Below are 14,184 nucleotides of genomic sequence, written 5' to 3'. Positions count from 1 at the left end.
AGTTTCAACGATTGGGTAATCGCCCAGAGTTTCCTGAGTGAGTACCCACGTGGTGCCGGACTACACTGTTGGTGGTTTTCCCCTTTTTGGTATGAACAGGTCTTTGTTCTTTCAAAGTTCAATTAGCTGTATGCTACTTTCGTTCAACACAGTTCGGTTTCTTATCAGTTATCCCCTCGACTCACCGGCTGTGATGAACCACTTGGCTTGTCTTTTCTCTGGAGTCAAGGTTGGTACCACTGAGACAAGCATCTCTCTCCGGCTTGGTTATGAGCGGAGGACAGCCCAGTGTACCGTTAATATCTGCTGCAACTCACGCTGGCTATTGTTCGCGGTCTTACGATTCCTTCTGCCGAGGTTTCACATACTTGGGTTACAAAGAGCAGGATCACTTCTCTCCATGTCTGTTAGGCGATCCTCAGCACATCAGGCCTCCCCACGTCAGAACACTGCTCACATTCCCCCAACATCTCCACCCCAGCTTCGAGGCTCAAGGGATTCGGTGAACCCACAGAACCGAAAACACTGTACCTTCTTTGGTGTACGGGCTCGATTACAACCTTTCCTGCATTGGCAACTGCCTTGGAGGATATATCGCAGAAGGGGTGGCGTTACGTCATCACGTCGGTCACGTGATACAGTGTGGCGTTCCTCACGTGCTCTTGGTGGACGTCACATGGCCCAGAGACGTCACATGACCCAGGGACACACAGTATAAAGAACTGAGAGGCAGGACGATCATTGCTTCTCAGCTGGCTTCGGACCCTGTTTGGCGTTACTACTTGCTCCTTGCTACCTCGACCACGGAACTCTAATTTGGACTCTCTTGGACACCCCTTTGTACCTTTGCTTGGAACTGTTTACCTGTTGCCGGATTTTTGGACAACACATCGACTTGTCTTTGGATCATCCCTGAGTATCTTGCTGTACTTCTACGCCCAAGTCAAGCCCTATCTTACAGGTGGCCTACCCGTATCCACGCTTACCTGCGGTTCTACCACTCCAGGGACCGCTGTATCTTTTTGAGCCTCGAACCTCCCTACTAGGTTACCTGGGTCTCCCTTACACCAGATAGGTAAGACACTTTAGATTCTTTTGTTTACCTGCCTGTATTGTGATTGCCTGGTGCTTAACCTCATTCCTTCTTGACAGCAGCATCGGTGTTCCAGAGGCTCCGTGGATCTGGGAAGACATCTCTCACCTGTGGCCTCAAGGGTCGCACAGCGGGTTTCTATTTGTTCCCCTGTGCGTCACTTGGGGACGGAGGTCGCATCGGTCTACACGACACTCAAGTCAGAACAGACTGAGAAGCCGTATAGTCGTGTTAGACGATGCAGGGATCCACGGACGAACCCATAACTGCTTTAGTTCAGGCAATTACAATATTAAGGGCAGATATGGCCGCCGCGAACACAGTGATCCATCAAAGGTTGGATGCCATACAGAGCGTTCAGCATTCCCTTCCTGCAGACCCTGAGTTTGGAGATGGCAGCTCCTCCACTACACCCCCTCCCTTGGCTACTTCTACAGTCCCGACTCCAATAATCCTCCCAACTCCTTCCCCCCTGGCTGCTCCTGAACGCTACCAAGGCGATCCCAAGAAATTCAGAACCTTCGTTAACCAGTGCAAGTTACATTTCTTATGCAGGCCTTTGGCTTTTCCCACGTCCACTGCTAAGGCCGCCTTCGCCCTTTCCCATTTAGCTGGAACAGCTGCCCCTTGGGCTAATCCCCTGTTAGAGAACAATAGCCCAGTTCTTTATGACTTTGATTTGTTGGTCCTAGAAATGTCCCGAGTATTCGATACCCGACACAAGGCACAGTCTGGGGATTTGGAGTTGTTGGAATTGACTCAGGGCAAAAGGACTCTGATAGATTACATCACCCGGTTCAATCAGCTAGTCGCGGAAACATCATGGCCAGAAAACAAGCGGGCGGTGGTCTTTTATAGGGGGTTGAGTAACACCATGAAAGACGCTTTAGCAGTGATCCCTTCTATGCCTACTCAGTATCAGGAATTGGTTGATCTCGTCCTGCAGGTAGATGCACGACGATCGGAGCGTAGAGCTGAATTGGGGGCCTCTTCCTCTCCTACTCTTGTTAGTACTCCCGCTTCCAGTACTGAAGAACCTATGCAAGTGGGAGGGTTACGCAGTCCTATTACAACATCTGAGAGGGAACGTAGAAGGGTAGATAATGCATGCTTTTATTGTGGCACCACTGGACATTTCGTGAAAGAGTGTCCTCGACGTCCCAAGAAGAGTCAGGTTTTTCGGATGGCTCGACCTTAGAACCGGAGAACAGGTCGAGTGTCCCATCATCTTCTCCGGGTACCCCTCTTGCCTTTGCTCGTGTTCAACCCATCTCCGTAAAGGCTACGCTATGTCCCTCTACTGGCCTTCTTCATGCAGTCAATATCATTATTGATTCCGGTGCCACTGGTAATTACATAGATATTGATTTGGCCCATTCCCTCAATCTACCCTTAGTGGTAAAGACACGACCGGAACATGTCCAAGCCGTAGACGGCTCCGCATTGGTTTCTGGTCCTGTTAGACATCAAACTGCACCCCTCTTGTTGAACATACAAGACATACACACAGAAACCTTAAGTTTTGATTTGATCACCGCACCTCAATTCGGTATCATACTAGGGATTCCCTGGTTACGTGAACATAATCCACTGATCAATTGGCAAGCAGGCACTGTGCTCTTCGAGTCCGATATTTGTCAGAATTATTGTCTCCCGGTCCATCAAGCCCCTGACACACCCTCTCGGGTCTTGGGAGCCTTAGCACAACTCACACTGACCGTTGACGATCCAGAAGTCATACAGTCCCATACTGTTGGGGGGTTGATGTCTGGGATTCCGCCAGAATATCGGGCTTTCGAATCAGTTTTCGATCGAGGTTCGTCTGAGGTACTTCCTCCACATAGAACTTATGACTGCCCAATCGAATTGCTTCCTGATTCCACTGTTCCTTCGGGCAGGATCTATTCTTTGTCTCCTTCGGAGGAACTGGTGTTAAAAGAATATGTACAGAACGCCCTGCGTTTAGGACACATCCGCCCCTCCACTTCACCAGCGGCAAGTCCTATCTTCTTTGTACCCAAGAAGGAGGGGGATTTACGTCCTTGTGTGGATTATCGGCGTCTTAACGCGATCACCAAGAAGGATAGATATCCCATCCCGTTAATTACTCCACTCTTAGATCATTTAACACATGCTTCCATTTTTACCAAACTTGATCTACGCGGCGCATACAATTTAGTACGCGTTCGCGAGGGAGACGAGTGGAAAACTGCTTTCTGTACTCGTTACGGCTTGTACGAATATCTTGTCATGCCCTTTGGCTTATGTAACGCCCCGGCCACGTTCCAACGATTCATGAATGACATTTTCAGGGATATTCTGGATGTGTACATGGTTGTGTATTTGGACGACATCCTGATCTTCTCTCGTGATCTTGATGACCATGTAAAACACGTCCGAGAAGTATTAACCCGTTTAAGAAAACATTCCTTATTTGCCAAACCTGAGAAATGTCAGTTCCATAAGACCTCTGTTGAGTTTTTGGGTTTCCACATCACCCCTGGGGCGTTATCCATGAACGAGTCTAAGGTCAAAGCAGTCCTAGATTGGCCAGTACCTCAAACACTCAAGTCCTTGCAGGCCTTTTTAGGATTCGCCAACTTTTATAGGCGTTTCATTTCTTCCTTTTCTACGATTGTAGCCCCACTCACGGCCCTGACTAGTCCTCGGGTACCATATCAGTGGCAGAGAGAACAGCAGGAGGCTTTTGAGACTTTGAAAACCGCCTTTACTACCGCACCGGTACTCCAACATCCCAATCCTGATCTTCCGTTCATAGTCGAGGCAGATGCCTCCTCCTTTGCCCTCGGGGCGGTACTGTCACAAACATGTCCTAATACAGGCAAATTACATCCAGTGGCATACCACTCCCGTAGGTTTTCCAGTACTGAGTCTCATTATACCGTTACGGAGAAAGAACTCTTGGCTGTCATGGACGCTTTCCGTGTTTGGCGTCATCATCTTCTGGGGGCTAAACATCCCATCACAGTATACTCCGATCATCGGAATCTACAGGATTTGGCCTCTCTGAAATGCATTAATAGCAGACAGGTTCGATGGCATCTTTTCTTTTCCTCTTTTGACTTCCGTATTATGCACCGTCCTGGAACGGCACATGGGAAGGCGGATGCCTTGTCACGTTCCCCGGGGGGGGTCCAATTGCCTACATTCCCCGACACTGTTCTCGGAAAGAGTCATGTGATTTGTCTCTGTACTCCCTCATTGTCATTGATAGACTCGGTTCGATCCTGGACTAGCAATCATTCTGACCAGTTGCGAGAATGGGACCCAGTGTATTCTGATGGATTACCGTTCGTACATGAACGCCTGTTCCTTCCCACACCTGACACACGTAATCTGGCCCTTGAGTGGTCTCATGACGCTCCCTTTAACGCTCACCCCGGACAAGAGCGCACTTTAGATCTTCTCAAGCGTTGGTGTTGGTGGCCTTCTATGAAGCGCGATGTAGAATGTTATGTTAGATCATGCGCAGTATGTGCTCAGGCTAAACATCAAAGGGGTCGACCGATTGGGTTGTTGCTTCCGCTTCCGGTACCTCCCAGGCCCTGGCATATGTTGACGATGGATTTCGTTACTGATCTCCCCAAGTCGAAGGGCTTTGACTCCATCTGGGTGGTGGTGGACACGTTCACTAAAATGGCCCGTTTTGTTCCTTGCAAAGGTATCCCTTCGGCTCCTGTATTAGCGGATTTGTTTTTTGAACATGTGTTCATGCTATTCGGCCTTCCTTCGGTCATTATATCTGATCGAGGGTCACAGTTCACCTCTCGGTTTTGGAGATCCCTGACGAAGCTATTGGGCATTGATACCAGGTATTCTTCGGCCTATCATCCTGAGACCGATGGACAGACCGAAAGGACGAATCAATCTATGGAACAATACCTTTGTTGCCTTATATTGCAACACCAGACCTCTTGGTTGGCCGCTTTACGGCTTGCGGAGTTCGCATATAATAATGCGGCTCATTCAGCCACTGGTTATTCTCCTTTTTACGCCCTCTATGGCCAACATCCCAAGGTCTTGCCGGTCCCTGATGCTTCTGGTTCTGCGAACCCTGCGGCCACGACATGTCTTAGGGATCTTTCTGCCTTACACGCTAGTACATTGGTTCATCTCACTGAAGCAAAGGCTGCTATGAAGGCCCGTGTGGATGGCAAACGTCGGGCTGCTCCCCCTCTGGTGGTGGGTTCCAGGGTCTGGTTGTCTTCACGTCATCTTCGCCTAGTGGGTTGTCGGAAGTTGCTACCTCGCTTTGTCGGTCCTTATGTGATTTCAAAGGTTGTGAATCCGGTGGTTTTCCGTCTAGTGCTTCCCAGCTCTTGGCGCATCCATCCTGTGTTTCATGTCTCCCTCCTCAAACCTTGTCCTGACTCTGTCCGTCTTCGTACCCCTGTTGCGCCGGTGTCCTTGAACTCTCCTGATGTTTTCGAGGTGTCGGCCATTTTGGGCTCCAGATGGTTTAGGGGTAGGATCCAGTATCTGGTGGTTTGGAAGGGTTACGGCCCGGAGGAACGTTCATGGGTTTCCGCCTCTGACCTGAACGCCCCTCGCTTGGTAGCCCGTTTCCATTTAGACCATCCATCCTGCCCACGGGGTCGTGGGCCGTTGGGGAGGGACTATGTTAGGCGATCCTCAGCACATCAGGCCTCCCCACGTCAGAACACTGCTCACATTCCCCCAACATCTCCACCCCAGCTTCGAGGCTCAAGGGATTCGGTGAACCCACAGAACCGAAAACACCGTACCTTCTTTGGTGTACGGGCTCGATTACAACCTTTCCTGCATTGGCAACTGCCTTGGAGGATATATCGCAGAAGGGGTGGCGTTACGTCATCACGTCGGTCACGTGATACAGTGTGGCGTTCCTCACGTGCTCTTGGTGGACGTCACATGGCCCAGAGACGTCACATGACCCAGGGACACACAGTATAAAGAACTGAGAGGCAGGACGATCATTGCTTCTCAGCTGGCTTCGGACCCTGTTTGGCGTTACTACTTGCTCCTTGCTACCTCGACCACGGAACTCTATCTTGGACTCTCTTGGACACCCCTTTGTACCTTTGCTTGGAACTGTTTACCTGTTGCCGGATTTTTGGACTACACATCGACTTGTCTTTGGATCATCCCTGAGTATCTTGCTGTACTTCTACGCCCAAGTCAAGCCCTATCTTACAGGTGGCCTACCCGTATCCACGCTTACCTGCGGTTCTACCACTCCAGGGACCGCTGTATCTTTTTGAGCCTCGAACCTCCCTACTAGGTTACCTGGGTCTCCCTTACACCAGATAGGTAAGACACTTTAGATTCTTTTGTTTACCTGCCTGTATTGTGATTGCCTGGTGCTTAACCTCATTCCTTCTTGACAGCAGCATCAGTGTTCCAGAGGCTCCGTGGATCTGGGAAGACATCTCTCACCTGTGGCCTCAAGGGTCGCACAGCGGGTTTCTATTTGTTCCCCTGTGCGTCACTTGGGGACGGAGGTCTCATCGGTCTACACGACACTCAAGTCAGAACAATGTCCCCCTTCGGTCCTCGCCGTCTTTCTGCTCTTCTTGAACTGCCGTGCTGAGTTAGCTCTCTCAACGCGTGGTATGCCTTGCTCGTATTGTGCTCCTGTGCTCCACCTTTTATCCCTGTGGGAAAGAGAAAGGGCCACCAGGTGTGAGTGATTCTGGTCAATTGCCTGACCCTTGTGTTGGGACATGTCAGGTATATGGCTCGGGTGTTAGTCCGTCGTCCTTCACGAAATGCGAAAGTATTCGCAGTGGAAATGGGGGTGGGGGACAGAGTGTTTGAGTATCCTATGTGTAGGTTGGGGAAAAGGTGTTATAAGAGGGGGAATACTGCGTCCCACACCACTCCCCGAGGACCCCCCACCTAGGTGATCATCCCGCACAGGTCCACTCCCAGGAACTGGATCCAATAGCAATGGCGGTGTCCTAGCCACCTGGATGACAGATTCTGGGGACTAGTTAGGGAGAAACCTTCAGGTTTCTCACAGAGCTGAGCTTGCGATCAGAGGAACAAGTGTCGGCGGAGCACCTGGAGGAGAAGCCAGGGACCGGTGAGTGAAAACGGAAGAGCACTCGAACCAGGGCACTCCTGGAGGCTGTGGGGGAACCAAATTAGATGCTGAATGAATGGAAAAATATGCATAGGGTGAAATGAACCCAAGGCAACGGGCTGAGAGGAATATTAAGGACAATATAAAGTACAAGCAGCAGAGTAAAAGACCTGAGTTATTGAATACAAAACTAAAGCTATGACCAGATGATACATTTGTGTGAAATACATATACAGCATATTGAAGGCAAAGCACAAAACCTATGAAATACAGTGAAAAGCAAGTATGAAACGTTGCGAGAAAGTATGAAAGCAAGCTGGTGAAGGAACAAGAACACCACAAAGTGCACTGTATGCAAAAACACATTGTGGCAAAGTCAAGAGACTGGCAAAAGAAAGAACACAGTGTGGCAAAGGCAAGAGGCTGGCAAGGAAAAGCCAAGTGAGTGTGAACCATCACACAGGTACAGATACAGAACAACCTGAGTGGACTAAAGAGTCTAGGGTTCCTGGTTGCATGACCTGTAATGGTTGGACTGTGTCGTCTGACAACTGTGCCTAGAAAGGGGAAATCCTATTTGTGAAAGCAAAAGAGGTTGCTGAAGCGAAACAGGAGAAAGCAATTTGATTGAACTTTTAAGAAACCAAAAACAGTATAAAGTTGATCTTGCGTTGTTTTTGTTGGACATTGAAAGATTGATGATAAGTACAAGTTGACTGTCTGGAACCACAAGACATTGTGGAACTGTCTTGAACTTGGGGAAGGGGAGCTGAAAAGTAAGCCAGGAGCTGGAAGAGGCTAGGAGCTTTATTTGGAACACTATTTATTTTCATGCTGACATCCCTACACATTTTTCAGCCTTAGATGTGATGGCAAGTATAGGTTTTGGAAACAGACAGACTTTTAAGTTGAACTTTCTGACTCAGACTTTCCTTAGTTTCTTTAGGTAAGAAAATCCCACCTTAGTATATGGCAGGTTAGGCCTTCAATCATCCTGACATTTGAGTTAATAAATAATTTCTGTTTGAACCTTGAATCTATTCTCTGTGTCTTGCTTCATTATGTCTTCACAGGTGGTGTTTCATCTCTGACAATGTGTCTTCACAGTGGAAAGGTGTAGAGGGTGCCAGGTGGAAGCGTATGTGTGTTGACAGGGGTCATGTGGTGTTTGTCTTCTTCATGCCTTTGGGCTATGGACATTGTGGGCGTTGTGCTGCGGTCCTGCAACGGCATACATTCCACCTTGTGTTTGCAGAATATACCACGACTCATCTCCCATCCATTTGACTGTTCCATGTGTCTTCTTGCAGATTGACAACGTGCTCTTGTGAATGTATGCATGGATGACAGATGGGGGTAGTGTTGTCAGGGCAGGTGTTCAGTGTGATACATGCATTCTCTGATCGGTCCCACTTTCCCAAGTAGTGTTGAGGCTGCTGGCTTGTGAGAGGGGTGATGATGTGCATGTTACTGAATTGACTGACCTATCATTGTGCCCGTGATACATGGCCCAGTCACAGTGTGGTCTTTTATGAGGGGCGTGTGGCTGTGCGAGGGATGGCATATGATCTATTGTTTAGATCGGCACACTGCATCGTATGCATTATTTCCAATTATGACAGTCCTCGCTGTTGTCAAATGTATACTGCTTGGGACATTTTATCCAATGGAAGCAGTTCTGTGACACGTGCATTGGGAGTGACATGTGCACTGGTAGTGACATTGTGTATATGTTCATGGTGACGTCGGGGATAAAGCGTTGGTGCTAGTGTCAATGTGAGGCAGGGCACATGTTTGAGTGGTAGTTGTAATGAACGTTTCCTGTTTTGATGCATGCAGTGTGGTTTTGAGTGATACTGTGGTTTGTCCCTATTTTGTCACATGTGGTGGTGCTGTTGTACTGTGACTGTGTGATGCCGGCTTATGCAGGATGGCTGTGCCGATGGTGAACATGGATGACCGTGTCTTGTGGGATGTGTTTAGCTTGCTGACAGTGTTTTTGTTTGTAAATGTGTTCATGTCCTTTGGCTGCAGTAAGTGGGCCTTTTGGCAGGGGTGGAGCCGGGGGGTTGAGTCGTGTGTGGCATGCGTGTCATGCATGATGGCTTGTCATTGCATTGTCTGTCCACATACACATTCGATGTTGTGTTGTTATGTTTCAGATGTTGTGCTGAAATTTGCATTGCAGGGATCAAAATAAAAAATGGATAACCAGCAGTTAAAATAAAATATTGGGTATCCAGCATTAACCAGTGACTAGGAGCTACCAAGGCGGGATGAGGATATAGTACATAATGTTCTGCAAATCTAACTTCCAACTAAGATGCAAAAATATAATTGTGTCCACTATTTAATAACTCTTATACAATAAATGTTGGAGAGATGTGTCCTCATTTTTATTTATAGATTGTAACAAACATGCAGAGTTAAATTCACATAGGGGTGTTTGTCATGAGCTTGCCTAAGGAGCCAAAAGTAGCTTGTGGTAGCTGCTGGTTTCAAGCTAACCAGGCTCTTCAAGGCTACAAACAAGAGCTAAATAGCTCCCATCAATTTCGAACCCTGCAGTAATCCATAGTCAAACCTGGCTCTGGTTGGAGTGGTGGTCTAGGGTCTTTATCATGGTGGTACAGTGTTGATGTTGAGCTTCCTGTCGAACATTTTCTGGGCATCCATATTGGACCCTAAAGTACCTACTGTGCCTAGCTACCCTTGATGCAGAAAAAGGCCTTTCCTGTTTGGAGTGCTGGAGGACTTGGGGTGGAATATATGAACCAGTCAGACTAACAGATATCCCAGAGACATGGTCAGAACAAACACTATAACCTTCTTGCCCATTATACTGCATAGGAACACCCATCAGGGGTGTCTTCCGTCCCCTCTTTGCTTCACGCTAGCTACGGACCCATTCACGTGTTTCCTCAGGGAGGTTTGAAAAGGGCAAAGCCGAATGTCCCTTCCCTCCCGACAGGTCACCCAACCGGAATAAGCACCCCTGACAGAATAACCACTGGCTGTATGAGGATGCACTGATCCCCACCGCTCCCACCATAGACACGCACCGCGAGTGGTACCCGGTCACCAGACCAAACAACCCTGCAATGGTGCAGACTCTACCCAGAGCAAGCCAGCATGACCAAACTGACATCTCCACAAGCTATGCTGCAGGTCGTTAGAGACGCCATGACAACATAGCTGCGTTAGACAGGAAGCACACATGCATTCTGCACATTCGGGACACTCACACCAATCCACACGAAGAACCCAGAAGTACAGTTCTATGAGCTAGAGGACAGTGACATATAGATACTGTCTGCATGTTTATTATTTTGCCACTTAGGCTCGCTACAACACTGCAGAAATGCAAGCTGCCAGAAGAGCGTGTGTACATGCTTGCCGATGCTATACGCTATTTATCCTATGGAAGGACAGGAGCACTCATAGGACCTGACCTGACCAACCACGACACACCTTAACCTATGGACAATTACGCTGAGCACATAATCAGAGCTACGGTAGGCCTTAGGAAAATCCAGTAAGCCAGAATCGTCTCACAGAACTCTCAAGCCGCAAGATACTGTGCAAGCAGGCCCTGGCAGGGACTGCAAATGCCAAGGCCACGATGTTGCAAGTGACAATCCTCGCCCACCACCCTACAGTGAGACCGGCCCCAGGAGAGAATATGCCAAGCCAAACTACAAATCAAATCATAGTAATTCGGCCTCACCGACGGTCTTCTCACACGTGACTTGGCCGAACTGACACAATGCCAAGGCCTGGATGTTGGGAAGGCGCGGCTGTCTCACGACGGGGACCGAGCTTGCAACAATTTTAACAATCCATCTACAGCATGCGCTGGGAATGGACCGCTCTCATGGCATTAGCAGAAGGACTCCATTGTTATACACTGTCACATAGTCACACCTTATCGATATACACTGTACGCAAGCGGGTGTCTTGCAGGCTGGGAACAACGGTAGTCGCAGGCTTGGGGGCCTGTGGCCTGACCAATGAGGACACTGGGGGCTAGGGGCTGGCGGCTGGAATCCCCAGCCAATCATCGGGCTCTCTAGTGTAACACTTTCCAGGTAACATTTTTTAGGGATGATCCAAGTATACCACCTGGCACAGTGCCCACCAGTAACAACGCGCACTATATGTTCCTACACTGGGCCTACCACTCAGGGAGCCAACCTGGAGTGGCGTTAGTTTTGGGGAAGGATCTTGGTAAGTGACGCTGATTGTGAAAACAGCAGTAACCATTGCTCTTTGTGTGGACATCGACTTCTTTGGGACACTGGAAGGAGTTAGGGCCTTCCGAGAGCTGGAGGCCTGCAGACCCTTGGTACGGCTCTGTCGACCCCAGAATTTTCCCTAACAAGTTCCTGGTGATCGAGGGATTCCACTCAATAAGAAGGCTAATTTGATCTCATTTAATGCTGTCAATATGAATTTGTGTGTGAAGCTTCATATAAATAATCTGTCCCCGATAATGCACAACATTGATGCTTATAGGAATATGTGAGGGTTGAAAATCAATTGGAGTAAGTCTGAATTGTTGGCCCTTACACCAGGAGTGCAGAAATTTTGGGAAAATATGAGCTTTATTTGGCAGAAACATAAGAGTACCTATCTGGGCATTGTGGTCTCCACTGATTCAGGCGTATAATATAAAGAAAATATTGTAAAATCTCTGCAGATAACGGAATGCAAGGTTGAGAGGTGGAGAGGTAGATTCAGCTGCCCATATCCTATATAGGCAGACTGTAAATCCTTAAAATGGTTCTTCTCCCTAAGCTAATCTATGTATAGCAAAATGTTCCAATCGTACCGCCACAACATTTTTCAGTAGGGCCAAGTCTGTGTGCTTAAACGTCTGTAGAAAAGTAAGGTACCATGAACTTCCTTCAATATTCTTAGGATGCCTTATGAATAAGGTGGCCTGGCAGTACTGGAAATAAAAAAAAATATTATCGTGCACAAATGTAATAAGCTGCTTGTAGTTTGCATAAAATGACAACATCCTGCATTTATCCATCGAAAGGTAGTTGGTCCGCCCGGCTGCCATGGGCTGTTTGCACTGGGGCAAGGCTAAGACACAATGGGAAGCTGCAACATGGTTTACATCCTGGAAAACATTTTGTCGTGTGGTCAAAAGATCTGGAGATTTTCCCTACTCACCATTGTTACTTCTCTACAACATTCCAGGGCTATGGGTCACTTTTGAAAAATAGTTTCAAACTCACCTTGAGGTACTGTGGTGGTTTACTTGGTGACTTGTTTGTAGAGGGCAAATTAATAAGGATGGAACCGTTGGGGGGGAAAGGACCCAATGAATAGCTTGATTATTTTTCTATACTATAGATGAAAACATACACTTATAGATTATATTCCTGGCTTTCCCATCAAACCAAGACACTCAGAACTCACTCACTTCCACATGCAGTTAAAATTCATCTTTTATCTAAAATATATAACAATATATTATAACACGTTGGTTTGCTTGAACCCACAAACTGCTGCACCGGCCAGAGCGGATTAGAGTATGCATTGGCCCTTCCACTGATGGATGCAGAGTGGAAATGGGAATGTGCGCAAAATATCATCTATTTATGGCCACAGGTTGATACACTATACACCACCAAATGCACCACACACCATTTACACTACACTCTTATTCCCGGGGGTGGATGACACATATCCCAGACAATGGTTTTATCAAGTAGATAGTATACACTGGGCATGGGGCTCGGTTAAAATAAACTCATTCTGGTGCAGGTTTAGGGATAAAATCTCTGAGATAATGGAACGGGAGGTTCTACTGAAAACAATATGCTAACCACTAGGCTTAGTGAAAAATCTATCCGTAAAATACGGTTTTGGAACTTACTTGTGTAGTGGCCAGGCAATGTGTTGTCATGCCCGGGAGGTGGGAATTAGCGCCTAGAGTTGATTCATGGTTAAAAAAGAAGATCTGATCTACGGTCAAGGCCAATATGAATCTATGCCTCTTTGCTTCCATCATCAAGTAGGCCGAGAGATAAATGAGTGAACACGAGATCTTAACTGGCAAAAGAATTAACTTTTGAAGAGACTGCAACTTAAATACGCTATTTTTATCTACCGCAGAGTCACAAATACTGAATATCAATAGGGTATGGGTGACATGGCTCTGACTTTATCTATGACCCACCACACTGTGGACTTAAGGAACCTGGCCAGTTTGTACTTGTTGGCGATGTAATGAAGGTATTACCCAAATTGACCTTTTACAATTGACCATTTGCACAATTTACCTAATTATAGTGGTCCTAAATGACCTTCTGCACAATTGACCTTTATATTATTTTAGTTATTTTATATTTGTATTGGGTTGGTTTTGGATTATAAATATAAGGGGATTGGGTGGGAGGTTGCAGGGGTTTTTGGATTGGGTGGGGGGGTTTCCCCCCACATATATGTCCTAATTGACCTTCTAAATTAGGTCAATTCTCCCGAGAGCAATTCTCCTGAGGTCAATTGTGAAAAGGTCAATTAGTATCAACCGTAATGAAAGCCCCTATTAATTCCTAGAATGTATTGCTGTACCTACTTTATGCATGCACACACAATGTTGATTACTGTCTGTGTTTCTTTGTTGGATGTTATGTAAAATGATAAACATATTTTTTAAAAATGCACAATTGAGGAGTCATTGTTAGTTACCAGAGTAGGGATCTGTCCTACACATGCCACTTTCCTCTGCAGAATGCTGATCTATTAAGCAAGCACTGGGCTCTTTGTTCTTGAAATTGACGCTAGGGTCAGGAAACGGGGAGCCTAAAAAATAAGGTGAAATGTGTTAAACATTATACGTGGTATTTCATGTTATTTTCGCCAGCATTAGCTTATATGAACAGTTCTCAGAAGCAATGTTTCTGTCAGACTATTATGTCTTACTTTTTCTTCTCAGTTTGTGGAAAGGTTTATATTTAGGTATTCATCTCTAATAATTGCCTCACTCAAA

The 14,184-nt window shown here is 47.1% G+C and overlaps 1 protein-coding gene across 1 annotated transcript in view; it reads right to left on the bottom strand.

Moving 5' to 3' along the window:
* LOC138453804 (zinc finger protein 11-like) overlaps positions 1–14,184 on the bottom strand; it is a 2,054,811-nt gene that overhangs the window by 1,379,178 nt on the left and 661,449 nt on the right. Inside the window, exon 5 of the mRNA XM_069606980.1 lies at positions 13,884–13,997. Coding sequence (XP_069463081.1) covers positions 13,884–13,997 — 114 coding nt within the window. The remainder of the gene's footprint in view (positions 1–13,883; positions 13,998–14,184) is intronic.

The sequence above is a fragment of the Ambystoma mexicanum genome, chromosome 4p (genome assembly GCF_040938575.1).
Source record: "Ambystoma mexicanum isolate Mex_15411 chromosome 4p, UKY_AmexF1_1, whole genome shotgun sequence".
Classification (NCBI taxonomy): domain Eukaryota; kingdom Metazoa; phylum Chordata; class Amphibia; order Caudata; family Ambystomatidae; genus Ambystoma; species Ambystoma mexicanum.
This window is presented reverse-complemented; position numbering and strand designations above follow the sequence as displayed.